The sequence below is a fragment of the Anopheles marshallii genome, chromosome 3 (assembly GCF_943734725.1).
Source record: "Anopheles marshallii chromosome 3, idAnoMarsDA_429_01, whole genome shotgun sequence".
Taxonomy (NCBI): domain Eukaryota; kingdom Metazoa; phylum Arthropoda; class Insecta; order Diptera; family Culicidae; genus Anopheles; species Anopheles marshallii.
Window position 1 is genome coordinate 885,079 of NC_071327.1, and position 27,757 is coordinate 912,835.

At 44.9% G+C, this 27,757-nt stretch overlaps 6 protein-coding genes across 8 annotated transcripts; 3 read left to right on the top strand and 3 right to left on the bottom strand.

Annotated features, from left to right (window-relative positions):
- Positions 1-1,824: 1,824 nt before the first annotated feature.
- LOC128716105 (hornerin-like) lies at positions 1,825-4,609 on the top strand. Its single transcript, XM_053811026.1, has 2 exons — positions 1,825-1,836; positions 2,015-4,609. Exons 1-2 carry the CDS (start codon positions 1,825-1,827, stop codon positions 4,607-4,609), a joined length of 2,607 nt encoding a protein of 868 aa, XP_053667001.1.
- Positions 4,610-5,813: 1,204 nt separating this feature from the next.
- Positions 5,814-7,102, bottom strand: LOC128714046 (chorion protein S38-like). Its single transcript, XM_053808922.1, has 2 exons — positions 7,076-7,102; positions 5,814-6,983 (listed from the first exon to the last, which is right to left on the bottom strand). The coding sequence occupies exons 1-2, from the start codon at positions 7,097-7,099 to the stop codon at positions 5,814-5,816; spliced, it is 1,194 nt and encodes a 397-aa protein (XP_053664897.1). The 5' UTR covers positions 7,100-7,102.
- Positions 7,103-13,317: 6,215 nt separating this feature from the next.
- On the bottom strand, positions 13,318-14,421 carry LOC128716111 (uncharacterized). The gene is made up of 3 exons (XM_053811031.1): positions 13,520-14,421; positions 13,393-13,400; positions 13,318-13,325 (listed from the first exon to the last, which is right to left on the bottom strand). The coding sequence occupies exons 1-3, from the start codon at positions 14,419-14,421 to the stop codon at positions 13,318-13,320; spliced, it is 918 nt and encodes a 305-aa protein (XP_053667006.1).
- A 1,423-nt stretch (positions 14,422-15,844) lies between these two features.
- LOC128716113 (uncharacterized) lies at positions 15,845-16,948 on the top strand. The gene is made up of 3 exons (XM_053811033.1): positions 15,845-16,746; positions 16,866-16,873; positions 16,941-16,948. Exons 1-3 carry the CDS (start codon positions 15,845-15,847, stop codon positions 16,946-16,948), a joined length of 918 nt encoding a protein of 305 aa, XP_053667008.1.
- A 4,683-nt stretch (positions 16,949-21,631) lies between these two features.
- Positions 21,632-22,242, top strand: LOC128713416 (actin-related protein 2/3 complex subunit 5-C). Its single transcript, XM_053808275.1, has 2 exons — positions 21,632-21,777; positions 21,927-22,242. The coding sequence occupies exons 1-2, from the start codon at positions 21,632-21,634 to the stop codon at positions 22,240-22,242; spliced, it is 462 nt and encodes a 153-aa protein (XP_053664250.1).
- Positions 22,243-24,088: 1,846 nt separating this feature from the next.
- LOC128711194 (dynamin-1-like protein) lies at positions 24,089-26,959 on the bottom strand. Of its 3 annotated transcripts, none has more exons than XM_053806060.1 (5): positions 26,858-26,959; positions 24,986-26,610; positions 24,765-24,892; positions 24,226-24,437; positions 24,089-24,145 (listed from the first exon to the last, which is right to left on the bottom strand). In XM_053806060.1, exons 1-5 carry the CDS (start codon positions 26,957-26,959, stop codon positions 24,089-24,091), a joined length of 2,124 nt encoding a protein of 707 aa, XP_053662035.1. The 3 variants fall into 3 exon arrangements, with proteins under 3 accessions (XP_053662035.1, XP_053662034.1, XP_053662033.1); XM_053806059.1 differs by having other exon boundaries at positions 24,765-24,895; positions 24,968-26,610; XM_053806058.1 differs by having other exon boundaries at positions 24,765-26,610.
- Positions 26,960-27,757: the final 798 nt, after the last annotated feature.

Genomic DNA, 27,757 nt, shown 5'->3' on the forward strand with positions numbered 1-27,757 from the left:
TCATTTAATTGGTACGCTTGGTAGTTCTATTGTTACGAACTAATAAAAGAGCATAATTCATAATCATTTACTAAAACATAAAATAATACAATATGAAGATTTGGGTGGCAATAAGCGAGGAACCGCAAAATGAAATCGTAGAACACAGAACAGAAGTATTGCTCTAGACGACATGAAGGTCGTTATGACAACATAACGGTAGGCTTCAATAGTGTGACAGATGCCGGAATTGACAGTTCAGACATACGCGTTATCTTCAACGGAAAGAAACTCTCATGGGGTATCTCCAAAACTCAGCACCTTTGTAGTGGGTTATATCTAGAGCAATACCCAGGAAACGAGGCTCTTGGGCAGGACGAGCGAAAGGTTCAATCAGCTTTTGGAGCAGATTCATCATTTTTGTGCCACAAACACCTTAGCCTAGTCAGCATGGACAGCTTGCGAAGTCCTTGAAGTTCTCTTACTAAAGTCTATATCCACGATCAGCTTTCCATTCGTTAACCAGTATCCAGAAGAGCAGACAGACAGTACCCAGGAGGAGGACTCCTTCGAAAAGCCTACAGGAGTGGCTATACAAAGTTTAATTACCGGAAGGGTTGTAAGTCAAGTAACAAAACGAAGCTCAAATATGACTTGACTTGTTCGAGACTGAATACGGACTTGAAGATGGTTATCTTCGTAAAAATGTTCAACCAAAGCACATCCACCCCTTCAAAGAACCAGCAACAACAGCCGCCAGCAACCGGTCCGACAGAACAATCCCGAAAACGCAAGAAAATAACCATTTTCCGATTCGATTCGAGCAAATTGCGGTAGAAAATGGAGTTGATAGCCACATAATTCCGGCGGCGGCGATCGATGTTGGCTCGTGTTTGAAGCATCGATTTAGGCTCACCCATCAAAGTCAGGCGCGTGCCGACCATCCACAGGACCACAGTTCCGCGTAAAAATTATCGTTCCATTGCGTAATTCGGACAATTTCCAGCTCCCTTCGATACGTTCGCCGATTGCACGCCAAAACGATGGCTGGCACTTTGTCCGTTGGCCTTTCGCTGTTGCTGCTGCCGCAGCGGTTTCCTTTCGGTTTCAGGGTGCGGTGGCCATCGGTGGACGTGGTTCTTCAGCTTTGATGCACATTTTCGCGCTAATCCCTACGCTGCGCCGGTGCGACGTAGTGGGAGGACGAACGGCGTGGCGTGTCTTCACCCCCGGGAGGCTTCCGTTGCATTCTTGCTTCCTTTGCATTGCCAGCGCGCCGCCTTAGGGCCTTAGCGTGTTTGTTGGGCTATGTGCGAACGCGATGCGCTCTACACGCTTGCGCTTCCTGGCCCCTTTTGAGTCGGTAAACAGTTGTTCTTTTTTTTTCGTACGCAAACTTTGCTACCGTTTGGTAGCGAAGGAACGACCAACCCTTTCGGCCAAAGCGGGATGCAATGGAAATGGTGGAAAGCATTGCAGGCAGCGTGCATTGTTTGGTGGTTGCGCAAATAGTATAAAAGAAAGTAGCACCAGCCGGCCATTAGACAGTGTGCAGTGCGATATCCGTTCGAGCAGGTCCTATTGTCTCGACCGAAGCTCGTGTGGTGTGCGAAATCGATCAAAGCTTGGCTTGGCTAAAGTGACAGCTTCCGTGTAGTGAAAGTGATAACAATTCTCCATCAGAACTCAGAACTCTAGCGAGTCGATAGTAGCTCCATGAACTGACCGAAGACGCCAGCTACGCCCAGAACAGCAAGCAGCGAAACCCGATCTCCGTCTCGGTGACGTGATTTGGACGGGTTTTGATTTAACAAGCAGTTCCACGTCAGAACCGCTAAACACAAAATGAATAAGCTTGTAAGTTGTGCTAGTGTGCTTGTGCTTTGAGTGTTTTTGTTCTTTTGACAGTGCTTTCTCAGTGACAACCAGTTCGATCGCCTTCGATTTTACTAATTCTCTTTCCCTTTCTCTGCTCTCTGTTCTATTGTTTTGCTAATGCTCGATCGCCTCTACCAACCCATTTTCGGGAGTACAGGTGTTCGTGGTGCTGTGTGCGCTGCTGGTTGGCGGGGCGCTGGGTGAAGCGGCGCTCGGCAACTATTACAAGGATGTCGTGCGGGAGCAGCATAAACTGATCAATGAGATGAATCAAAACTTTACCGAGCTGGAAAAGGCCAGCGAAAAGCTGATCGATTTGGGTGCCTACGTCGGCAAGTACAAGCTGCCCCCGAAGACGATCAAGATCACCAAAACGGTGGCTGTGAAGGTGCCAGTACCGTTCCCGGTGAAGGTACCGGAACCGGTTCCGGTCCCGGTGCCGGTGAGCAAACCCGTCCCGGTACCCGTTCCGACGCTGGTTGCCATACCGGTCGAGAGTACTGCCGCCACCGTGGTGGCAGTTACTGTGGCCGGTAGCACCAGCGGCCCAAGTCCGTCGCCGGTGCCCGCGGATGCTGACCCAGCGTCGTCACAGGCGCACGCGAGCACGGTGCAGGTCCAAGAGTACGTACACTCGTTTCCAATACACTCTGTATACGACGCTGGCGACGATTACAATCCCATGGAAGGAAACCGTCTCGCACTAGCGGAACACACTGCATCCCCTACTGAGAGCACGTTCAGTAAACCAAGTCCTTCTTCACTTCAACAGTTGGAAGAATATCAGCACCAGTACGCCCAGCACCACCAGCGCCACACCGGGCAGCATTCGCAGCAGCAGAAGCATCGCCAGCATCAAAAGCCAACGCAAACGGGATCGCATTCGGGCGCGGAACACTACTACCACGGGGGACACGGGGGCGGCGGGGCCAGCGGGGGGCAACGACAGTTCTATGTCGGTGGTGCTCAAGTTCAAGCCGGTGCGCATTCGGCTGCAAAGTTCCGACCTGAGTCTCATGCGCTCCAATCGGCGGCCGAGTCGTATGACTTCGGGGACGGCGCAAACCAATTCCACACGTCCCCGCTCACCCGTGCCACGGATACGCCCTATTCCACTGCGTCAGGCATCTCCGGAGGCAAATCTGCACCGTCTGCGCCGTCGGCCATCGGTGAAGGCTACCGCTTTGCCGGTGAGCAGCAGCAGCAGCCACAGCAGCAGTTCCAGCGAGGACAGCACGGAGGATCTTCCTTCGAGTCTCAGCAATACGGTCGAGGAGGATCAGGAGGAGGAACCGGAGCAGGAGGACGAGGAGGAGCGGGAGAACCGAGCGGCGGAAGAGTCGTCGGAGCAGATATCGGAGGAGTCGGAGGAAGTGACCCGGAAGCCGGTGCGCACTCGTATGTCAAGTTCAGCGAAGCTACGGCAATCGAAGCGGACAACCAAGCGACCACGGTACCGCGATTCCAAAGTGAAGGCGAAACGAGACTCCAAGCGGGATTCGAAGCGGGATTCCAAGAAGGGCTACAAACGACACACCAAGCGGGACTCGAAGCGGGACTCGAAGCGGGATTCCAAGCGGGGCTCCAAGCGGACCAAGGTGCCGAAAAAGGTGCGCAACATCATGGAGCCGGTGCCAAAACGAAAGAAGTTAACGATCTCACCCCACGCCCGTTCCAAGCTGTTCGCGAATCGTACCCCCGGTATGAGAAGCCCGATTTCGGTCGCTACCACACCGCTGCCAGTGGTCACCACCAACATCATCACCACCATGACTCCGATCGTCAACAGCAAGGCAGTGTCCGTGGAGGAAGCGGCAGCGTCCTCGCCGAAGGCTACAGTCACCCGGCTTTTGCCCAGTCGAACCGACCTGGTGCAGCAACCGTCGGAGCTGCCGCCACCACCGCAACACACGGTTACTCGGTATCGGGGGAACGGACCGTTTACCCGAAGATATCCACCGCGGGCTACCATCATTCGCATCCATATCCAGCGGACCTTCCAGGGGAAGCGCATAAAGATCTTCATCATCAAGCCAACACCGCCGGGGATCCCTTCCCTTTCTACCACGCCACCAAACACGATCCCCTTCTTGCTGGGCCAGCCCTCAAATCGTATCACTCAGACGCTGCTGCCGGCGGACCATCCTATCAGCTACAGCAACAGTACGGCGAACACAAGGAGTCCCCGGCGCGCGGTACATCCGCGCAAACCGTACACGAGTTTCACAACGCCGGTGGCTACCACACCTTCACCGAGCACCACCACGACCAGCACGATCAGTTTGGCCAGAAGCACAAGGGAGGCTACGGATCCTCCGCCAAGCCCACCGTCTACAGTGTCCCCAGTGACGCACACCTCTACCCTAGCTACAACGACCACGACCACCACCACGGAAGTGACAACAACGGCGCAACCCACAGTCACGACCACACCGGAACAGGCGGAAAGTTCCACTATCACTTCCACAATGTCCACCCGGTCGGAGTCGGTGGTGCCGGAAGTGGTAACGACCACCACGAGCCCGCTGCCAGCGAGCACCAGTACGCCGTCCACGCCGAGCTCGGCCAGTACGGTGGTGTTGCCGGACCGGACGGAAGTCTCGTAACCTCGTACGATCCACCTGCCAGCGGCAGCACCTTTCACCTTCACGACGACGGTACGGGTGACATGTTTGCCGGTGCTTCTACCGTGCAAGAACGGCAACACCGTGCACCGTACGAGGAATCTTCGCCGTACGGTCACACGCATTGATCTCCGCAACGTGAAGCTTTGATTCCACACCTCCACACGGAAACATCGATCGAGGACACTGTGCGAGGTTTAAAGCCTTCCGGGCAGCAGGCAGAGGATTCCTTGAGTTATTTATTTTTCCTCAACCTTGGACCAAAGCAGGAAATTCCTCGGTGCACATCATGCACTAAGGTGTACTACCTTTTTGAATGCTAATTCCTACACACCCGCAATACGCGCTCAGTGACGCGTGATTGCGTACAGCACGTTTTGCATTTTCCAATTTCCCCACAATTCCTTTTCCTTTTCCCCGTCCTCTGTCCTCGCGGCACGGCCTTTGCGAATTGCCACCCACTTACAACACAGTGCCGCCATCTATCGGAGAGTATCTTCCTGGCTTGTACAGGAAAACCGCCATCATCACCGCCCATATGGCATGGCTGCCCTGATTGTAAGCAGTGGAAGAAGAAAAAAAAAGCTTATCAACAGCTGCATTGAGGTGGATCAAATGTTTTCCGCGTGTATGTGTGTGGAACCAGCAGCTAGTTGACGTTGTATTTCCTTCGTGTTTTGTTTGTTACAATTTGTGTTTCTCATTTTGTTGTGTTATTACTTTCCCTCCCCGTTACCATCCCCCCGTACCAGTGCGCACGCGTCGTACCGTGTTTTGTGTTGTTGATTAGTGGTTTAAGAATGTAACGTTCGCATAGCTTGTGGGTTGGACTGGCAACGCCTGCGAGCTTCCACTTCACTAGTTCGCGTTTTTTGCGCTACGTTTATACCTTTTAGTAACTGTAAGGTAGCACCGCGCCAGGGTTGTTGAAAATCCGGGCGCAGTACCAGCTGAATAAATGTGTAAGTTGAAACCTAATTGCAAAGCTGCGTATGTGTTTTGTTTCATTGGCTTTTGCTTCCGAAACTGTAAACATAAGCGTAGCAAAGATGACACCTGGATGAGACATTGCGGGAATGAATTCCCTGGTGGAGCAACTCGTTAGACAAGGAAGCGATATTCAACTCATGATCAAAACAGCACGTCTTGTAACAAATTACTTTCTTTATTGAACACTGTTCTACATATTCAACTGCTGTTAACTGCTGGTATGCGAGTTGTTGAAACGTTCGAAGTTGAAAACTCCTGAGCAAGGATCTTAACCTAAGGACGCGTAAGCGAGACTATTATCTACTTTGTGCCTATACGCGAGAGCTGGCTGAAGGTACTTTGCTAGTGATCGCACAGGACTCCAGCGCTTAGATGGCCCGAATAGTGACCAGCGCCGGCTCCATAGTGCGCACCATAATGTCCCACTCCACCGTAGTGAGCACCGGACGATCCTAGGCTGCCGTAGTGATGTCCTCCGAAATGGCCGGTGGAACCGTAGTGCTGCCCAGTACCGCCCGCGTAAAGACCCGCCGTGCCGGAAGTGTACGCTTTGTACGCACCACTGCCCGTCGCATAATGGCTGTGCGAGTGGTGCGTCTGATGTAAGCCATGATCGCTGACGGAAATGTGTCCGGCACTGGTAACGATCGGTGTGCTGACGATTGGCGTGCTGACGATCGGTGTACTCACGATCGGTGTGCTGACGATGGCTGGCGAGCTTACGAGCGGTGAGTAAGCGACCACGGGCTTGGTTACGACCACCGGGGTCGGTACCTTCACCGGAACGGGATGCGGAACGGACACCGGATAAGGCTGCGGGACCGGGACGGGGACGTGCTTCGTGATTGGTACCGGCACCGGGTGCGATACAACGATCGGTACCGGAACCGTCTTTCTCACTATCACCGGATACGGGACGGGCTTGTGGATCGGTACCGGCACTGGGACGGTTTTCTTCACAAACACTGGATACGGTTTCGGAATGGCGATCGGGATGTGTTCCTTGATGGTGGCAGTTACGATCGGTTTCGAGTAGTGTGCATGGAATCCGTGGAACCCATCCGCTCCGTAACCTCCGTAACCGGCACCATAGCTTGCGCCGTAACTACCGTAACTTCCATAACCGCGGAATCTACCACCATAACCTGCACCGTACCCATAGCCTCCGTACCCGGTACCGTATCCATCATACCCGATACCCGATCCATAACCCACTCCGAGGCCCGAACCATAGCCTACGCCAACGCTCGATCCGTATCCTGCACCGGCAGAAAATCCAACGCCTCCACCGTACCCATGGCCAAACCCGAACGAAAGATGGCGCTTCGCGTTCTTCTTATCGCCGCCTTGTGCACCAACAGCCACTGCATCCGATGAAGACGACGAAATGGGCTCGATCGATTGCTGACCGACTGATGACGTTACACCCGTTCCTTCCTCGCCTTGTCCCACGACCGCCTCCTCCCCATCAATCACGGTAATGCAGCCAAAGGCGAGCAGGGCCAAACATATCTGCGATTAGAAAAGAACGCAAGTTGTGGTGTCACTTTCCCCAAATTTCACTTTCACCCAACGGCACACAAGAACTCGGTTCGCCTCTTTACCCTCAGGTAGCTCATTCCGACCATGTTGCACAGGCACAAACTTCTCACGACAACAAAACTAGCTGCTGCTCCACTGCTCTTATCACTGGCTGGAGACAAACTGATGGCCAAACGTTGGTAGATCGCTTACTTTATACATTCCACCGTCGATGCCACCCATCATCTCCCGTCAGCATCTGTCGCCACATTATCCGGCATGCTTTATGCTGCCGTACCGGTCCGCAATCCGCTAGTCCCTAAACCCCCGGGGGGAGGTAGTATCGGGTAGTGCACTACACCCAAGCAAGGCCGCATTTGACGAGTTTTGACAGATTTGCATATAATTGCATCGATTTAATCGACCCAACCATCCAACTCCCGGACGCAACGCTTGCGAGATGCCGAGCCGTGGACGAAAAACGGTGCGTGTCTGTCAAATGGACGCAACTCCGCTTAGCGGTACAGGAAGAACGGTAGATGACGGCCGAGTCAAAAGGGGGATGGGGGGGGGCAATGTCTAGCAAATCTGCAGACAAACGACGATGCCTCCCCATCGAGGTGAGGTCTTTCTCGGTACGTCAGCTGGTTGTAATCTGCCCTTCTCCGACCGCTGAACACTTGCACTTTCAATAAGGGGATATCGGCGGTTGTCCCTTTTCAACCAGTTTTTTCGCGCGTTCCTGTAGCCTGTTTGCGAGTACGCACTATTTACCTACTAAGCTGCATAAGCAGGTGACATACGCGTTTCGTAGTTGACTGATTGCTTGGGGATTCCTACTGACAGCCTCGGGGGCTTTGTTTGACGTGGTTCAAGCCTCCAGGGCGTGGATGTAATCCAGACTAGGCCATCGTACTAACCGGTAGGTGAGTAACGCTTTTCGCTATCTTGCATAAATTCCTCTCTATTTACATTAGCACACATCAGGAAGCATCTGCAGCATTTGATTTTATATTTCAACTGTTTTGCTGTGTAATATTCCTTTGATATAAATCCAATACTCCGTACAAAATGATGATACATTATGGAACGCTCGTTTGTTATGATTTGAACCATTAATCCCGACAGACCTGTCCTGTCGTTGCATTACATAAGTGATAAGCGTGACATGACCTGGAACAGGATTCCCGCACGGTGCTGATCGAGGGCGCCGCGCGGAGAGCAACAATATGCGTGCTCTGTAAGTGGCGGTAATAAATTAATTCATCTGGTACAATGCTAATTTTACGTTACGCACGCGTACGGCACGCGCACACCGCGGGTGATAGCTAGATGAAAGTTGTCATACAGTGCCACTACGGCATGAAACGGCAAAATGGTAACGCCCGGAAAACTATCGCACAGCGAACGCATTACACGTTTGATTATAGAAACCAAATCACCTCGGGGGGAGGGTTTATGGTCCGTCGTGTTAAATATAAGCTGTCGCTATCGAAGATCGCTAGCGTCTTATATGCTTCTCAACTGTAGGTTTTATTTACTAGCAGACGCGTTGTAGAAAGTAAGGAATTTAAAGCTTTAAACGAGCTTCATTAGTAATTTAATCAATTAATATTTTTTTCAAAAAGAGGCAAAAATTTACCAAAACGATATTCGTGAGCGGCAATGGTCTTAACACGACAGGCCCGTTTCAAAATCCCATCCGGACTAATCTCCCGTATGCAGGACTGATCATCAAGCTTCGGGTAAATAAAGTCAAAGAAAACCAAAAACGCAGGTCTGAACTTCTTGAGGTTGTTGTGCCGATAAAGCAGAAGAAGTCCTTTACAACAACATGGTGTAATGAATGTAATGAGGTGATCGAACTCCAGTTCTAGTTCACATGGGCATTCTGACTCTTAGTTGTTATTTTCTATTTCATTAATGCTTGTCTTGCGGTAGGAGTTCTTTGAACCGCAGACATCACAGCGTTGAAACTCTCGAAAAGTTAGCAGTCTACTTTGAATCGTCTGCCAATCCATTCTTTCGACCTTTCTGATGAACACTTCGGTGCTTTGTCTCAATGCTTAACATCTGGTAGCACCACACTTATGAACAAAATGATCCTAAATACTTTTTTCGGTAAAAGATTTTTATAGTCCCCCCCCATAGGGTTCGAAGCTACCCTGAAACGTTTCACGCACATCAAAGGGTGGTTCGGTCATGCGATGTGACAAATTAAATGTCAACATGGTTTGTTTACATTTACGTTTTAATAAATATCGGCGGTTTAAAGCGGAAATTTAAAAGCAACAGAGTGTATTACTTATGCAAATTTATTGCGTGCCACAAATTACGAGAGGTATTTTATTTTCAAATTGCATGCTCAATTAACGCGGCTTGTGGTGAAAATAAGTGACTCGTTTTTAACGCATGTAATGCATTTTCTTTCAGCATTGGGTGTAGCAATGTGTTTTATATCCGAGCACGGTCAAACCGAGAAAACCTGCTTGCGCAAAATGACTTGGCTAATGTTTATGCTAACATATCAGGAAGAGATATAGCTTCAGGTCACCGGCTGTTAGCCAACGCTCGACGACGGGATGCTGCTGAATCTGTGAAGAAATTAAACTGAAAAGTTCTGCGTGAAGGATCCTAGCGGTTGATGGTCACCAGACCAGCACCGATCGATCGATCGCTATTGTACTGCTGTAGAAATGCCCCTACCGCGATATCCGATGAGCCGGAAATAAGCCTTTGGAGTTCTTTAACGGATCCGTTCCGCTACAAGCCACATTCGTTTGGACAAATTAAGGTAAGTTGACACGGATAAGAGCTTTAGCCAAATTTTCCTTGGATCCGGTGAAGTTTACGTATAACGTTTTATTTTTTTTTTAAATTTCGACGCACTAAACAGACACAGCACGCAGTTGTTCCAAAGAGAATGCATAGCCAATGAAGACAAGTGCGGCGCAAAATCGTCGCAGTTCTAACAAAGCAGTAGGACGACCATAATCAACTGTAGTCGGCTAACACTTTTGTAAGTTCAGTACCTGGCCGTTCGATTTGAGATGCCAAAACAGAATTATAACATGCTCCTTTTCAGTGGAGGAAGCAAACATCATCAACAAACACCACCAGAACATTGAGATTTGCTAATATACCGTCCATGAAGCGCTCAAATGGCTGGGTTGCGTCGCACAATCCAAATTGTATCATCGTGAATTCGAAAATCCTGAACGGAGTAATACCGGCAACCTTGAAATGGACACTTTCTTCGACCGGAACGAAGTGGTATGTAAATCATGGGTATTTGCAACGGGTCTCGAGTTATTTTTAAGCGTTTTCCAGCGATTGGTGGACCAGTGGTTTCAATGTGATGCAGCCTGATGATGTGGCCTAGCATTGGAAATTATTTACTTACCGTAATTCGATTACACACTTCCAGGTTAACGGATGATTCAGGCTTGGTTCAAATCTTGCCTGTTTCATATTACGCATGCACAGGGGACATATACACAGAGTAACACTTATTTATACTCTATATGAAGACAGGTCTTTTCGCTTTAGATCGGTCCTCCGATGGCCGACAGGCATCTTATAGCTTGCGTCGGTGTTTCGCCATTTCGCATTGCTCAAAAAAACAGTTGCTGTTTGCTCCAAAAAGAAAACAAACTCGCAAAAAACATTTAATACTCCTTTACTGTAGGAAACTGATGAAAAACTGTACGCTTGGTTGGAAAATCTTAGAAGGTGTTTTAAAAATTAGAAGTCATAATTGCACACTAATGGAAGAAAAAGTGATCGCAGTAGTGGTACAATGGTTCACGAAATTGAAGGATGTTTATTATTAGCGTAGTACTTGTTTTACTTTTTTTCTCTAAGTGTTCCAAAGCTACAATCTTACTGCTTTATGTTAGCACTAATCTCTTTCGACAATTACAGGTATTACAAATTACAAATATTACATGGCGTAACATCACATTTTTCCTGAAGTGTACCGAGTATCCTTTTTCATTTCATTTCATTCATTCATTTTTTATTCGATCTAGCCATTTGATGAGCATAAGGATGTCCTGGGAAGTATCAAAATTGGTCTTGTCCTTAGGAGTATAAATCAAAGTCAAAGGAAAAAAGGTAAGGAAACACGATTACTCGTTCGGAATGTTGAATAATACTAATTCTTTATTTATGGTTATACGTAGCCACGCGGGTGCGATGCAGGTTTAGCTGCGTCGATACTACTGATACGCTGATGGAGAAGAGCGGTCTCGAGCTTAATCCGATACGATGTACTGGTGCTGCAGATCTTCAACTTGATCTCGATTTCATCTCCATTATCACTTCGTTTATGAATGTCGAAGTATAGCTTTAAAACGGTAGGAAGCTGCTGCTATGTATTTATAGCGTGTAATGTGTTTAAACTATCAGCTACTGTTTGTCTGTAATGTATTGTATTGTATGGACTGTCTTTCCTTGGGATGAAGTTAATAATTAAGCTAAATCTTTAATTGCATTATCAAAAGACAATTTGTAACATGATAATTTGATTTGACCGTTTTTTACCATTTAAATGTTAATTTAACAATATTTGAATATATATTTAGCTTGTAGCTATCACTCTCGTGGCTTTGGTACAATGAAATTATTTTTGATACAATCCATAATTCGAATTTGCATTTTACATCCGAAATATTCTAAACTCACGCAATCTTCCATACCATCCTTGATGTAAATTTTTAATCAAAGAGCATGTGCAGAATACTATGCAGAGTATAATTTTGCAAATAACATTCATGATGACATGCATTGTAGCCCTGGGTATTCCATCCTTTAGTACTGTCTGGTATGGGAAACATTGTTAGATTTTAAGGATTGAATGAATTAATTTCAAACTCTACCGCTACATATGGTCCGTCATCGAATAATATGTCTGATATCTCTGGATTGTGCAAATATTGTTATATAAGCGTTTTTTTCTTCATATATCGTCTTGGTTGATAGTGTCACTTATCCGCCCAGTTACCTTGCTCTCTATCGATTGATAGTACATCGGAAATGCTGCGTCCGCGTGCGTGCTTACATACGTCTACTTTATGGGGATAGCAAACTAGTTCATATGATATGATATGATAGGATTGCAAAATTCTCATACTAGGACTGGTAGTTTCAAACGAACAGTATTGTATTAGGGTGTGCCAACAGGGCAAGCTAGGATCGGTTGTAATATGTTCAATTAGACTATGAAACTATGACAAAATATGAGAAGAAAATAAATTAAAAAAAACATAAATTATTTCCCTTAATTTTCTGAACTAATGTCGCATCCCCAACCATAGGCCCGGCGGAGTTATTGATCTTTACTTTCAAATGTGATAGGTGAATCTCGTCGCTAGTTGTTCTTTGCTGCATATAATATATTCCGCAAGATGGAGTACTCAGATGTAATGTTGTGTTTTCAATATTTTATTACGCTTTTTTACGAAAAGCTACGAACAGCTGAAAGGCATTCCCATTGACAAGTGGTATTATCTTAAGCTTAATTCTTCCTATTGATAAACGCTATGTACCGTAAAAAAACCCGTTTTGGCTAGACACAGCCCGTGTACTGCGGATGTCCACAATTTAAATACCTGGATGTTCAGTTTTTGTTTTGCCAACGCATGGAAATTCGTACCTCGTCAACCGATGAATGCTCTCGCGGAGAGCACACGTGAGTGCTTGGTTGCATAACGCATCCAACAACAAGGTGTGGTACCGCTCCTTAATAGGATCAATACGCATCCGATTCGATGTTCGATTCGAACCAGATACCGCCTTTTGGAATTGTACGCTACCGGAATTGCTGTGCTGCTAACTTCTTGTTATCTGTAAGTATTTTTTAATTTGCAAATAAAAAAAGACTTAAGGGAAATATACACGGTCCGTTGAATTTAATGATAACTGTGAAAATATATACAATTTGCGTTATTGGTCTTCATTATAAGTACCTGCATAGCTATATGGCCTGGACGTCTTTCTAAAAGTAAAAAAGAATCTTCACAAGTAGGTAGGATTAAAATTTAAAAGTGTTGATAAACAAACAGATAAGACCATGGTACTTGTTTGAATATGTGTTGCAACCTGTGGAACTATTGAACTGTGCTTGAAGCCTGTAAAGAGCAGATAAATAGAAAAAGTACAAAAATAAAATCGTTTTCCCCCGATCCTGTTAGTATATGATGGCCGGTAGCACACATCATATTCCAGCCAGCACCACGAGGAGGTAGGATACGGAGTTCCAAGATAGCGGATGTATTACATGTAAACGCTAAGGCATGTAGAATACATTCGCTCTTGGCATTAGCTAGCCACCTTGAAGATAGTTGATGTATTAAAAATGTTTACGGAAGAGTAAATGAACAATTGATGGAAAACTTACCCATGTTCCTGTGTGACCGACGGTTGGATGGATGAGCACATTATCTGAAGAGAAATAGAAACATACAAATTACAAACATCTCTCTGGCATTCGGTAATCAGATAATCGGCATTAACAGAAAACTTACCCAAAGTCCTGGACAGCTTTGATTGCGCGCAACACACTCAGGAAGCCGTTCTGGTTCCGCCGCTTCATTTGGTACTCCCGTAGGTACGCGATAAGGGCTCCTCGGTTGGTGCCCTTAGATCTTAAAAAGGGCTTTACCCAACGCCACAGGTTTTCGATATTTTGTGTGTGCACAAAGCCATCGTCCGGATCCACGAAATTTTCGGAGTGATTGACCGCTACGTGAACATATCCGTACTGTTCGATGCCGTTGTAGGCCCTCCAACCATCAGTCACTAACGTTGTTCCCGGAGCCACATGCTGCACAATGATGCCATGCAATGTGCCAGCATCCCGTTGCTGCACCAGCTCCAGAAACACTTCCCGTGTCTCGCGGCAGATACCGACGACCAACCAGACTTGGTTGCCTTCCGCGAAGCGTCCACGGTTATACTTCCGCTTGGTGACGACAGATTCGTCAATCTCGACGGTCATTCCATCGCCACCAATTGGAGCCTGGTTAGTTTCGATGTATTCCGCGGATACTGCTCGAAGTATAGCGTACCATTTCGATATGGCACTTTTGCCGGCACTGCACTCCAATGCTGCGTCCGTCCGCTTCGCATCCCGCGACCACTCGAAGGTTATTTCTATCAGCTTCGATAGGGGTAGATGCGAGTTCTTGAATATACTGTCCGTACGGACAGTACACTCCCACCCGGTACAGCTGGTCGTCGGCTTGCATATCCATTTATACGAATTAGCTTTTTTGGTCGCTTTCATCTTCATGCGCCGGTTACACTTGTTGCACATTTGCTCCGACGGCAATATACCGGCTTCCTGCAACAATAGCACCAAACGCTGCTCATCCTCGGTGATTTTCTTCAATTCACTCAAACTTCGCACTGCACCCAAAGTTTCCATCGTTTTAGCTTCAAACTCGCTTGTTGGAAAATCTCGGTCTCGATCCGATATTGGTGTATGTAAGGGTTCATTCAATTATTACGTAACGCTGTTAGGAGGGGGAGGGGGTTCCTTCAAACGTTACGGTTTGTTACATTGGGGGAGGGGGGGGGGGGGGGGTGGTTCAATTTATATTACGTAACATAGAATAAGTTGTTCAGATGGCTAAATTATTGATGATTCTATTTTTCGTCATTCATCATTGCCACTGCTGCATAGTTTCGACCTCACTGGTTGGGTCTATTTTAGTTGTGTGATTTGTATTCGCACCTTTATACATTATACATTAAGTATAAATTCCTCTATAAATTTAGTCTCAGATTCTTCATTTAATATCATTATTGTTTGAATTTGTATTTGGAAAGAAGAATGGCGCCATTGTCTCGAGAATTGTCAGGCCTTGTTCTACCTCATGATCATTACGGAACGCATCATGATGAAAGACTTCGAACTATTGATTTGGAATTAGAGAAAAAGAATTTTAATTCTTTTCGAAAGAATTTTATGCAGGTGAAACGGCTACAGAAATATGGAACGATATAACATTCGATGGATTCCCCGTAGTTTCGGATTATATTGACCCAAGTTCCTCCGAGTTATCGTTTGATTCCATACTTAGCTGTGATGCAGAATGGTGTTCAGCACATGTACGCACTTCACAGTACTTTCAGCAGATAGTGAAATGTTCAAATCGCAAATGTTGCAGCACACCCAGAAGCAGCTATTTCGATATAATGCCAACGCAATTTATGTCTGCTCCGATTCGCATCAATCAAACTGCAGATGGGATTAAAGCCGAGTACCCAAGTTTGTCCAAAACGAGTGGATCGTTTGTTTCACTCTTCCTTAATAGCTCGATTAACACTGCAAAGATCCTACCTAAATCTCTTCCATCATACAAAGAGCTGCCATATGACCTATATTGCCCTTCATTACAAAAGGCGTTACAAAGCAGAGTTTGTAAAATTTGCGAAATATATTTTGCTTCACAAGTTTTGCTGAACCGTAACCAAATTTATTCCACAAAGGATCGGTTGTTAGAATCGTCGTCAGTGTCCAAACACGACGTAAATAAAAGTAAAAAGAAGGTGATTACGATCAAGGATCAGGAGGATATATGTTTGGGTTCCGATGATGAAGATTTGGGACATTTTTGCGTTACGTAATAATTGAACGGCCTCTAACTACTAGTTTGCGCGCCAATTGGCAAAGCAAGAAGGCATGACATTTGTCCGTTGGAATACAATGAAGACGATGGGCACACCTACCATCAATGAAACCCAATGTACCCACTGTACCCAATTGGCGCGCAAATTAGTAGTTACATACACCAATATCGGATCGAGACCGAGATTTTCCAACAAGCGAGTTTGAAGCTAAAACGATGGAAACTTTGGGTGCAGTGCGAAGTTTGAGTGAATTGAAGAAAATCACCGAGGATGAGCAGCGTTTGGTGCTATTGTTGCAGGAAGCCGGTATATTGCCGTCGGAGCAAATGTGCAACAAGTGTAACCGGCGCATGAAGATGAAAGCGACCAAAAAAGCTAATTCGTATAAATGGATATGCAAGCCGACGACCAGCTGTACCGGGTGGGAGTGTACTGTCCGTACGGACAGTATATTCAAGAACTCGCATCTACCCCTATCGAAGCTGATAGAAATAACCTTCGAGTGGTCGCGGGATGCGAAGCGGACGGACGCAGCATTGGAGTGCAGTGCCGGCAAAAGTGCCATATCGAAATGGTACGCTATACTTCGAGCAGTATCCGCGGAATACATCGAAACTAACCAGGCTCCAATTGGTGGCGATGGAATGACCGTCGAGATTGACGAATCTGTCGTCACCAAGCGGAAGTATAACCGTGGACGCTTCGCGGAAGGCAACCAAGTCTGGTTGGTCGTCGGTATCTGCCGCGAGACACGGGAAGTGTTTCTGGAGCTGGTGCAGCAACGGGATGCTGGCACATTGCATGGCATCATTGTGCAGCATGTGGCTCCGGGAACAACGTTAGTGACTGATGGTTGGAGGGCCTACAACGGCATCGAACAGTACGGATATGTTCACGTAGCGGTCAATCACTCCGAAAATTTCGTGGATCCGGACGATGGCTTTGTGCACACACAAAATATCGAAAACCTGTGGCGTTGGGTAAAGCCCTTTTTAAGATCTAAGGGCACCAACCGAGGAGCCCTTATCGCGTACCTACGGGAGTACCAAATGAAGCGGCGGAACCAGAACGGCTTCCTGAGTGTGTTGCGCGCAATCAAAGCTGTCCAGGACTTTGGGTAAGTTTTCTGTTAATGCCGATTATCTGATTACCGAATGCCAGAGAGATGTTTGTAATTTGTATGTTTCTATTTCTCTTCAGATAATGTGCTCATCCATCCAACCGTCGGTCACACAGGAACATGGGTAAGTTTTCCATCAATTGTTCATTTACTCTTCCGTAAACATTTTTAATACATCAACTATCTTCAAGGTGGCTAGCTAATGCCAAGAGCGAATGTATTCTACATGCCTTAGCGTTTACATGTAATACATCCGCTATCTTGGAACTCCGTATCCTACCTCCTCGTGGTGCTGGCTGGAATATGATGTGTGCTACCGGCCATCATATACTAACAGGATCGGGGGAAAACGATTTTATTTTTGTACTTTTTCTATTTATCTGCTCTTTACAGGCTTCAAGCACAGTTCAATAGTTCCACAGGTTGCAACACATATTCAAACAAGTACCATGGTCTTATCTGTTTGTTTATCAACACTTTTAAATTTTAATCCTACCTACTTGTGAAGATTCTTTTTTACTTTTAGAAAGACGTCCAGGCCATATAGCTATGCAGGTACTTATAATGAAGACCAATAACGCAAATTGTATATATTTTCACAGTTATCATTAAATTCAACGGACCGTGTATATTTCCCTTAAGTCTTTTTTTATTTGCAAATTAAAAAATACTTACAGATAACAAGAAGTTAGCAGCACAGCAATTCCGGTAGCGTACAATTCCAAAAGGCGGTATCTGGTTCGAATCGAACATCGAATCGGATGCGTATTGATCCTATTAAGGAGCGGTACCACACCTTGTTGTTGGATGCGTTATGCAACCAAGCACTCACGTGTGCTCTCCGCGAGAGCATTCATCGGTTGACGAGGTACGAATTTCCATGCGTTGGCAAAACAAAAACTGAACATCCAGGTATTTAAATTGTGGACATCCGCAGTACACGGGCTGTGTCTAGCCAAAACGGGTTTTTTTACGGTACATAGCGTTTATCAATAGGAAGAATTAAGCTTAAGATAATACCACTTGTCAATGGGAATGCCTTTCAGCTGTTCGTAGCTTTTCGTAAAAAAGCGTAATAAAATATTGAAAACACAACATTACATCTGAGTACTCCATCTTGCGGAATATATTATATGCAGCAAAGAACAACTAGCGACGAGATTCACCTATCACATTTGAAAGTAAAGATCAATAACTCCGCCGGGCCTATGGTTGGGGATGCGACATTAGTTCAGAAAATTAAGGGAAATAATTTATGTTTTTTTTAATTTATTTTCTTCTCATATTTTGTCATAGTTTCATAGTCTAATTGAACATATTACAACCGATCCTAGCTTGCCCTGTTGGCACACCCTAATACAATACTGTTCGTTTGAAACTACCAGTCCTAGTATGAGAATTTTGCAATCCTATCATATCATATCATATGAACTAGTTTGCTATCCCCATAAAGTAGACGTATGTAAGCACGCACGCGGACGCAGCATTTCCGATGTACTATCAATCGATAGAGAGCAAGGTAACTGGGCGGATAAGTGACACTATCAACCAAGACGATATATGAAGAAAAAAACGCTTATATAACAATATTTGCACAATCCAGAGATATCAGACATATTATTCGATGACGGACCATATGTAGCGGTAGAGTTTGAAATTAATTCATTCAATCCTTAAAATCTAACAATGTTTCCCATACCAGACAGTACTAAAGGATGGAATACCCAGGGCTACAATGCATGTCATCATGAATGTTATTTGCAAAATTATACTCTGCATAGTATTCTGCACATGCTCTTTGATTAAAAATTTACATCAAGGATGGTATGGAAGATTGCGTGAGTTTAGAATATTTCGGATGTAAAATGCAAATTCGAATTATGGATTGTATCAAAAATAATTTCATTGTACCAAAGCCACGAGAGTGATAGCTACAAGCTAAATATATATTCAAATATTGTTAAATTAACATTTAAATGGTAAAAAACGGTCAAATCAAATTATCATGTTACAAATTGTCTTTTGATAATGCAATTAAAGATTTAGCTTAATTATTAACTTCATCCCAAGGAAAGACAGTCCATACAATACAATACATTACAGACAAACAGTAGCTGATAGTTTAAACACATTACACGCTATAAATACATAGCAGCAGCTTCCTACCGTTTTAAAGCTATACTTCGACATTCATAAACGAAGTGATAATGGAGATGAAATCGAGATCAAGTTGAAGATCTGCAGCACCAGTACATCGTATCGGATTAAGCTCGAGACCGCTCTTCTCCATCAGCGTATCAGTAGTATCGACGCAGCTAAACCTGCATCGCACCCGCGTGGCTACGTATAACCATAAATAAAGAATTAGTATTATTCAACATTCCGAACGAGTAATCGTGTTTCCTTACCTTTTTTCCTTTGACTTTGATTTATACTCCTAAGGACAAGACCAATTTTGATACTTCCCAGGACATCCTTATGCTCATCAAATGGCTAGATCGAATAAAAAATGAATGAATGAAATGAAATGAAAAAGGATACTCGGTACACTTCAGGAAAAATGTGATGTTACGCCATGTAATATTTGTAATTTGTAATACCTGTAATTGTCGAAAGAGATTAGTGCTAACATAAAGCAGTAAGATTGTAGCTTTGGAACACTTAGAGAAAAAAAGTAAAACAAGTACTACGCTAATAATAAACATCCTTCAATTTCGTGAACCATTGTACCACTACTGCGATCACTTTTTCTTCCATTAGTGTGCAATTATGACTTCTAATTTTTAAAACACCTTCTAAGATTTTCCAACCAAGCGTACAGTTTTTCATCAGTTTCCTACAGTAAAGGAGTATTAAATGTTTTTTGCGAGTTTGTTTTCTTTTTGGAGCAAACAGCAACTGTTTTTTTGAGCAATGCGAAATGGCGAAACACCGACGCAAGCTATAAGATGCCTGTCGGCCATCGGAGGACCGATCTAAAGCGAAAAGACCTGTCTTCATATAGAGTATAAATAAGTGTTACTCTGTGTATATGTCCCCTGTGCATGCGTAATATGAAACAGGCAAGATTTGAACCAAGCCTGAATCATCCGTTAACCTGGAAGTGTGTAATCGAATTACGGTAAGTAAATAATTTCCAATGCTAGGCCACATCATCAGGCTGCATCACATTGAAACCACTGGTCCACCAATCGCTGGAAAACGCTTAAAAATAACTCGAGACCCGTTGCAAATACCCATGATTTACATACCACTTCGTTCCGGTCGAAGAAAGTGTCCATTTCAAGGTTGCCGGTATTACTCCGTTCAGGATTTTCGAATTCACGATGATACAATTTGGATTGTGCGACGCAACCCAGCCATTTGAGCGCTTCATGGACGGTATATTAGCAAATCTCAATGTTCTGGTGGTGTTTGTTGATGATGTTTGCTTCCTCCACTGAAAAGGAGCATGTTATAATTCTGTTTTGGCATCTCAAATCGAACGGCCAGGTACTGAACTTACAAAAGTGTTAGCCGACTACAGTTGATTATGGTCGTCCTACTGCTTTGTTAGAACTGCGACGATTTTGCGCCGCACTTGTCTTCATTGGCTATGCATTCTCTTTGGAACAACTGCGTGCTGTGTCTGTTTAGTGCGTCGAAATTTAAAAAAAAAATAAAACGTTATACGTAAACTTCACCGGATCCAAGGAAAATTTGGCTAAAGCTCTTATCCGTGTCAACTTACCTTAATTTGTCCAAACGAATGTGGCTTGTAGCGGAACGGATCCGTTAAAGAACTCCAAAGGCTTATTTCCGGCTCATCGGATATCGCGGTAGGGGCATTTCTACAGCAGTACAATAGCGATCGATCGATCGGTGCTGGTCTGGTGACCATCAACCGCTAGGATCCTTCACGCAGAACTTTTCAGTTTAATTTCTTCACAGATTCAGCAGCATCCCGTCGTCGAGCGTTGGCTAACAGCCGGTGACCTGAAGCTATATCTCTTCCTGATATGTTAGCATAAACATTAGCCAAGTCATTTTGCGCAAGCAGGTTTTCTCGGTTTGACCGTGCTCGGATATAAAACACATTGCTACACCCAATGCTGAAAGAAAATGCATTACATGCGTTGAAAACGAGTCACTTATTTTCACCACAAGCCGCGTTAATTGAGCATGCAATTTGAAAATAAAATACCTCTCGTAATTTGTGGCACGCAATAAATTTGCATAAGTAATACACTCTGTTGCTTTTAAATTTCCGCTTTAAACCGCCGATATTTATTAAAACGTAAATGTAAACAAACCATGTTGACATTTAATTTGTCACATCGCATGACCGAACCACCCTTTGATGTGCGTGAAACGTTTCAGGGTAGCTTCGAACCCTATGGGGGGGGACTATAAAAATCTTTTACCCTTTTTTCTACCTTGAAGAGCGTCAAAGTTCCATTGAACTCCCTGCGTTATGTTAAAGAGCAAACAAACGCTTAATGGTTAGTTGGTTGGTTATTTTATGAAAATTTTAAGCAATGAGATCTTGTAAACATACAGCGCTGAGTTTATCTTCCTTTCGAAGATCCTTTCAAAAATAGCATAACGTTCTGTGAAACATTCAGTACAACTCCCAATATACAATTTCTTATGAGTCGAACTCTCGTTTGCAATGTCGCGCAGTGTAAATATACATTAATTTGACAGTTGCAGGTTGGGTCGATGGCTGTCACTGTTGTGTTGACGTTTTATTGGTGCAGGAAAACTTTTGCTTGATTCATCATATTTTGGGTGTGTGAACTCGGATTGAAGTTGTTTATTTCTTGTAATTCATGTTTTAAAATAATCTCCGAAGGACTTATTCAGTTTATATTATTATACTGTTGCAGGAAAAGGCATTGCCATGGCGAAAAATACTTCCAGCTCTGCGTTCCGAAAAATTGATGTGGACCAGTACAATGAGGACAACTTCAAGGAAGATGACGCGGATCAGGCCTCCAGTGGGATGATAGTGCCGGATGAAGCAGAAATCAACTCACTACTGAATCAATATCCTTTTCAAATTTAACCTTAGAACATTTGGCATTTGGTCCTCTGTGGATTAAGTGGCTATAGTTTTGTTATCGCGAAATCATACCAACCGTACTTGCATGCATTCCGGAACTATTTTCCTTAGCTAGCCTTTTTATCTTCCGCACGGGTCGTAATATTGATGCCCTGAAAACAGTTCTCCAGAATGCGCCGCTGATGTGCAAAAACCAGCAAGTAAAGGATAATGCGCTAGGCCTCACACTGCGTGTGCTACTATCGATTAAGTCGTCCCAAATCGATGCCGCCATCGAATCACTGGATGATCCGGAATTGTGCGACGTACTTATGAAGTACATTTACCGCGGGTTCGAAATTCCCTCCGAAGGATCGAGTGGCCATTTGCTAACCTGGCACGAGAAAGTATTTGCTAAAGGTGGCGTAGGAAGTATCGTGCGAGTGCTATCGGATAGTGCCCGAGCATAAATGGACTTCAGTCATTCTTGCATCGTACCAGAAAACAAGTCATTTTTCATCTTTTCGAAAATCCTTGCTTCCTTTAGATAGCACAGATTTAGTTATGTTGCTGTCGCTGAATATGCGAACATTTTCCGTACATTCTTTCCTCAATCTGCTGGGGCAGATATATGACTGCCGTTTGCAGTTGAATTTATTTTGAATTTGTTAAATAAATAGGTGATATAATACTTACGATTGAGAAGGCTAATTTAGTTATACTAATGAATGAGAAATATTATTAATAACAAATTATTGACGGCAATTCATCTAAAATTCCATTATTCTCAATATTTTGTATCATGTAAAACATAAAGTAAACTAAACTTAATCATCTCACCGTCTGAACGATAGTGTTCGGATTAATCAACGATTATTCGTTTTATTTATGAATCAGCTCCATGTTCTTTCATTACGAAGTTAACAGAAAGATAATAGCTAGAAAATGTATCATAATCTGTTTCTTGTATTATTCGGTTCGGTTTTAGCACTTGGTTTACAGGACAACAGTGTCACCAAACCAACAAAACTGTCTTTTGATTTATCTTCCTAATCTCATTTTAAGTAATTGCAAAACAAAAATGCACAATCACAATGAAAAGGCGACATCTATCAGTAGTACCACACGAGTGGCGTGTAGTGCTAACAACACAGGACGAAAAACATACATTATTCATATCTGAAATGCTTTAAATGGGGTCCATTTTCCACTGTCAGATATTTTGCTAGCTAGAATTTTTAATTTTGCTGACTCGCGGAAAACATACGAAGTGCATAAACGACTGAGATTTGAGACCCAACAAAAACAGTTACCTACACCGTTCGAGGCGTTTCTAATGCGAATCACAGTGTATAATTTCGAGACGAATAATTTAGAGCTTTCTGTCCACAGTTTGAATTTTCCGAATCGAGAGAGCGACTTTTTCGGAGGAAACCGTAGTAGGAATGGTCCAAAACATGTGATCGCGACGGGATAGGAATGGAATCTATGTTACTGCACCGGTGTTTCGGTACACGGACACACACTAAACAGCATCCGGGTGGTATGTTTGGACTAGTAAAAGCATTTCCTCCATTTTTTCACAAAGCTGCTGCATATTTTGCGTTACGTTCGCTTTCCATACTTCTACACTGCAATACATTATTTGCGTAATATCAAGACATAGAGGAAGAGAGAAACGGGGAGCGAAACTGATTAGGAAATGAACATGAAATGTGCTTGAGATGATATCTATCGCTCTCGAATTTGACTACAAATTTTGAAATCCTCGAAATTTAATGCATGTTCTTTTATATGGGTATAATATTTCCTCATCTTCTTTCTTTTGGTTCTCTCGAGTACCCACTTTTAATTTTATGGACACGATCGTATTGCTGCATATTATTTATGTATATAGTTTAACATGTTATGTGAAGAATGAATTTTCCATCAATTAGTTTCGCTACCGGTCTAACAAAAGCTGCTCCACCATTCGTTCTTGTTTATCGAACAGAATGGTAATGCTGTCCGTCCGTCATTGTATGGCGTGCGTCAATGGGTATGTTCTAATAGAATAAAAATGATCGACATACTAATGCAATTTTGAGATGCGTGCAAGCATTAGTACGTATTCTGCTGCTGCTGCATCTTTCAGGCTAAACGTTCCCATCCAACTCCAAAAGCTTACGTGAGCACCGGTACGAGAGCGTGGCTGAACGTAATTAACGGTATCACTCCTTTTCCAGCACCGGAAACACCGACCATCAACCATTTATGGTACTCAGGGTACTCTGTTATGTATTTGGTGTGCGAGAATAAATAGTTGAAACGAAGCGCTTACCACATGTGTGTCTCTCGGATTTCACTTATGATGTGATTGGCGCGTGTCAGTGCCTGAAAACAACGGAAAAAGAGAACCGATCAATACATACTCATCGTGCCGCGTAAGGCATTTGCGCGACGGGTTTGTTTACCTTCAACATATCGCTTGCTTCCTTGCGTCGAATCGAGATGTGATCTGATTCGTTCAGCAGCTCGTTGGCCGAGTCGGATTTGTACAGATGCGTCACCAGCTCCGACTGCAAGTTGTCCTTGACAAAGTTGACTAAGAAATGCATAATGGCCTTCGGTACGGAATCTTGGATCGATTTCCGCACAATGTAAAAGTACGATTTGATCAAGCGTTCTGTAATGGAAGGGTTAAAACGATCCGATAAATGCCATGAACGATGTGTTTACGTGAAGACTTTGACGTGAAGAAATAAGTGATTTTTTATGGTTTGTTCAACATAGCATGTGTTAGCAGGCATGACTTCAACAGTAATGTGTGCCTCGTACACTTTCTATTTCCCTCTCAAAACACCGAAACCATACGTCATAAATGTGTAACATTTAGATCGCGACTCATCGCGTCCGAGCGTGCACTGGACCGTCAAAGAAAAACAATGCGCCTCATGATGATGTTGCCATGTAATGCCGTGTAATCCAATCCCCATGCTTCTTTACTACTTACCGATAACATCACAATCCTTCTGCTCCTTATCGGTCAGCTTGCGGGACGAATGGTTCATTGGAACGTCGGGCAACAAATTAACCGGTTTGGTCGGACTTAGCACACCGTGGGTCGGTGTATTGCTGGCCGTACTGTTGCCACTTTCACTGCCCGGGCCGCCCATCTGCCCACTAGCAACGATCATGGCTTCCATATTGGGTGGCAAAATGCTTCCCAGCCATCCACCCGGTTGCTCGGCAACATGGTTTAGCTGCTGCTGTTGTTGCTGTGTCATTTGTTGTTGATTTGCATCATGATTTAGGTTCATCATGCCCGTTTTATCCACCAGCGCTAGCTGTCTATTCGAACCGGGACGCCGGCTCGGTGGATTGCCTGTCTGATGTCCGGCCCACTGATCTTGGGAGTCAGTTTTTATCAGGCTCGGTACCAGTGCCGCATCCTTGTGAAAGTCCGGATGCTTGGTGTTAATGTACGCCAGCTCAATCTGCACCAGATTCTCCACCATGCAGTTGGTAGTTGGCAATCGTCGGCGCAACAGCTGCGTCACCACATCGACAATTTTTTCGTGCAGCTTCGGGAAACGTAGCATCTCTTGCTGCACTTCCGTGCCACAGTGCTGTATGATGCGTTGCATCTCCTCGTGGATTAGCTCCACGCACCGAAGCGATGGATCTTCCAGGCGACGGATTTGACGCTTCACCAACAATTCGAAACTTACCTCCGGCACGAACAGAGCCGGCCGCGGACCGGTTGCATTGCGGATCGCGGTCAAAATGTCCATCTTGGTCAACCCCGTCAGCGGATGGATGGAGTCGAGCGTTTTCCCAAACGTTTCATGGAAAATGTAACAAATGCGTGCCCCACCACACAGCTCGGTTGTTTCAATGTTGCGCGACGTGCCCTCAATAGTGGAACAATAGGCCGACGCAAATTTCGTAATGATCTGCAGCAAGCACTGACTCTTGTCAGTCACATCTTCACCGTACGAGTTCAACAGCGACTGGAACTGGGATGCCATCACGTTAACGCGCGTCTTGAGATCCGGCAGACAGTCACGGATGTGGTGCATCAGCAGACGGTTAAGAGTTTTGGCCAGGTAAGGTGTACCATTACGCGTCGCAAGCGTCGGATATTTTCGCTGCAGATACGCCGCCTCATCCCGCAACTGATCTTCGATCGCTTTCTTATCGAGAATATCCTGTTGTGAACGATTCATCACACCGATAATACCCAACTTCACCGGGATGACACGCCCGCACAGAATATCGATCGCATCCGTACCGGCATCCATCAGGTCGAGCTTCGTTAGTACCGCAAGCGTACGACGACCGTCCGGATCGACGTCTTTTGCCATCTTAAGCGCTTCACTCGTTGCCATGTCGGTGTTGGCAGCCGTCACGGCCAAAATAATCGAGTTCGGATTTTCGATGTACTTCAGCACCAAATCCTTAATCTGTGCCTCGATATCTTCCGGCTGATCACCGACCGGTACCTTCGTAATTCCGGGCAAATCGACCAACGTCAGATTCACGACCTTCGTTGAGTATATCTTCAAATTGATCGGCTCCGGACAGATACCCTTGTTTGCTCCCGCCATTCGGTCCGTCTCATTTTCAATCTCTTCGCGGATACCGTTGAAATCGGTAAAAACCTTGTTTTTAATGTGCAGGAAGCGACCCCACTCCTCCACGGCCACCGTGCCATGTTCGGCCGAACGGTGTTCACGGTCATCGAGCGGTGTGTAGACGAGCTGCAGGACCAAAGGACGACGCGTTACAATGCCGGTTCCGCGCGGAAGAAATGTTCGACCAACCAGGCTTTCTATGACCGAACTTTTACCCGAGCTCTGTAGAGAAGGAATACACGGGAAAAATTGTCAGTGAGCTGTGTTTGCTTTACATCATCGCCATTATTCGTTGTCAGTGCGTGAACCAAAACAAGCCAATTTTCCAAATTTCGCGCGTTACATAATTTCTCCAATCAAAGCCAATAAAAAACATCGAACGGAAAAATCACGCAAAATAAAAGCATACAAATGTCCCGTATTTCGCTTTCCAGCATTAACCCGTCCAGAAGGCGTCAATGTCTCTTACCTGGCTGCCAAGGACAACAATCTGTGGCAACTGGATGGCATCCGAGCCTACGGTATTGAAAACATCCTGCAGCTTATTGACCACCGGAATGAGAGCTTCCATCGTTTTGTGGACCGTACCGATTCGTTGTTTCCTAATAATCCTAACCACCGTTCTCTTCGTTCACACCACGGTGCAACTGTACGGATATCTTCGCAAAGTTCGGGTTGCACTCTTGCCTTCAAACTGAGAAAAGCTAAAGTTTTTATCACACACTTAGTCACTTTCGCGTCGAGCAGAAAAGATGATTTTGCGTGCCTTTCCCCTTCTTTGCTACCGTTGCTTTGAATCTATACCATTTGACAGTTAAACGACCAGTGCTGATAAAGGCGCAGTTACACGTGGTTGCTAATGGAGCGAAAATCTCAAGCATGTTATAGAACATTTACCACAGGGCGTTCAAGCAGCGTCGTTACTTTTCAATGATTAAGCAACTACATTTATAAATTGCTTCTACATATCGTCTTTTGTAAATTACATCCCAAACATGAATCCCCGATAGTTTGCGAAAATGTGTCGTCTAGCTGAAGCTTTCGCCCTCATTTTGTTTCTCGTTTTTACTGTCAAACGTCAATGCGACCTCATGTCACTCTTGCACAGAAAATAAAGCCCGCTGCATTCAACACAATTTAACTGATAAAGCGGCTGTATCGCGTTGTTGCTTATAAAGTTGTTTGTGAAATTAATTTGTTGCTTGCGAATTGTATGACTTAATTACTTGTTGTGCTTGTGGTATTCTGTTAAGTGTTGTCGGTGTGCCGAAATTTAGTACCTGGTAGCTGCGTACATTTGGAGGGAACAGCATTTTGTTGACATAACCTTAATTTTCATCGTAGGCGACGCTACCGCACAACCCCGTTA

Excerpts from the sequence above, each read along its gene's own strand:
- LOC128714046 (XM_053808922.1), bottom strand. The coding sequence starts at position 7,099 with ATGGTCGGAATGAGCTACCTGAGG. Across the intron at positions 6,984-7,075 it reads TCGGAATGAGCTACCTGAGG|ATATGTTTGGCCCTGCTCGC; the intron begins GTAAAGAGGCGA and ends TTCTAATCGCAG.
- LOC128716111 (XM_053811031.1), bottom strand. The coding sequence starts at position 14,421 with ATGGAAACTTTGGGTGCAGTGCGAAGTTTGAGTGAATTGAAGAAAATC.
- LOC128716113 (XM_053811033.1), top strand. The coding sequence starts at position 15,845 with ATGGAAACTTTGGGTGCAGTGCGAAGTTTGAGTGAATTGAAGAAAATC.
- LOC128713416 (XM_053808275.1), top strand. The coding sequence starts at position 21,632 with ATGGCGAAAAATACTTCCAGCTCTGCGTTCCGAAAAATTGATGTGGAC. Across the intron at positions 21,778-21,926 it reads ATCAACTCACTACTGAATCA|GGGTCGTAATATTGATGCCC; the intron begins ATATCCTTTTCA and ends TATCTTCCGCAC.
- LOC128711194 (XM_053806058.1), bottom strand. The coding sequence starts at position 26,959 with ATGGAAGCTCTCATTCCGGTGGTCAATAAGCTGCAGGATGTTTTCAAT. Across the intron at positions 24,438-24,764 it reads GAAGGATTGTGATGTTATCG|AACGCTTGATCAAATCGTAC; the intron begins GTAAGTAGTAAA and ends CTTCCATTACAG. Across the intron at positions 24,146-24,225 it reads AAGCAAGCGATATGTTGAAG|GCACTGACACGCGCCAATCA; the intron begins GTAAACAAACCC and ends CGTTGTTTTCAG.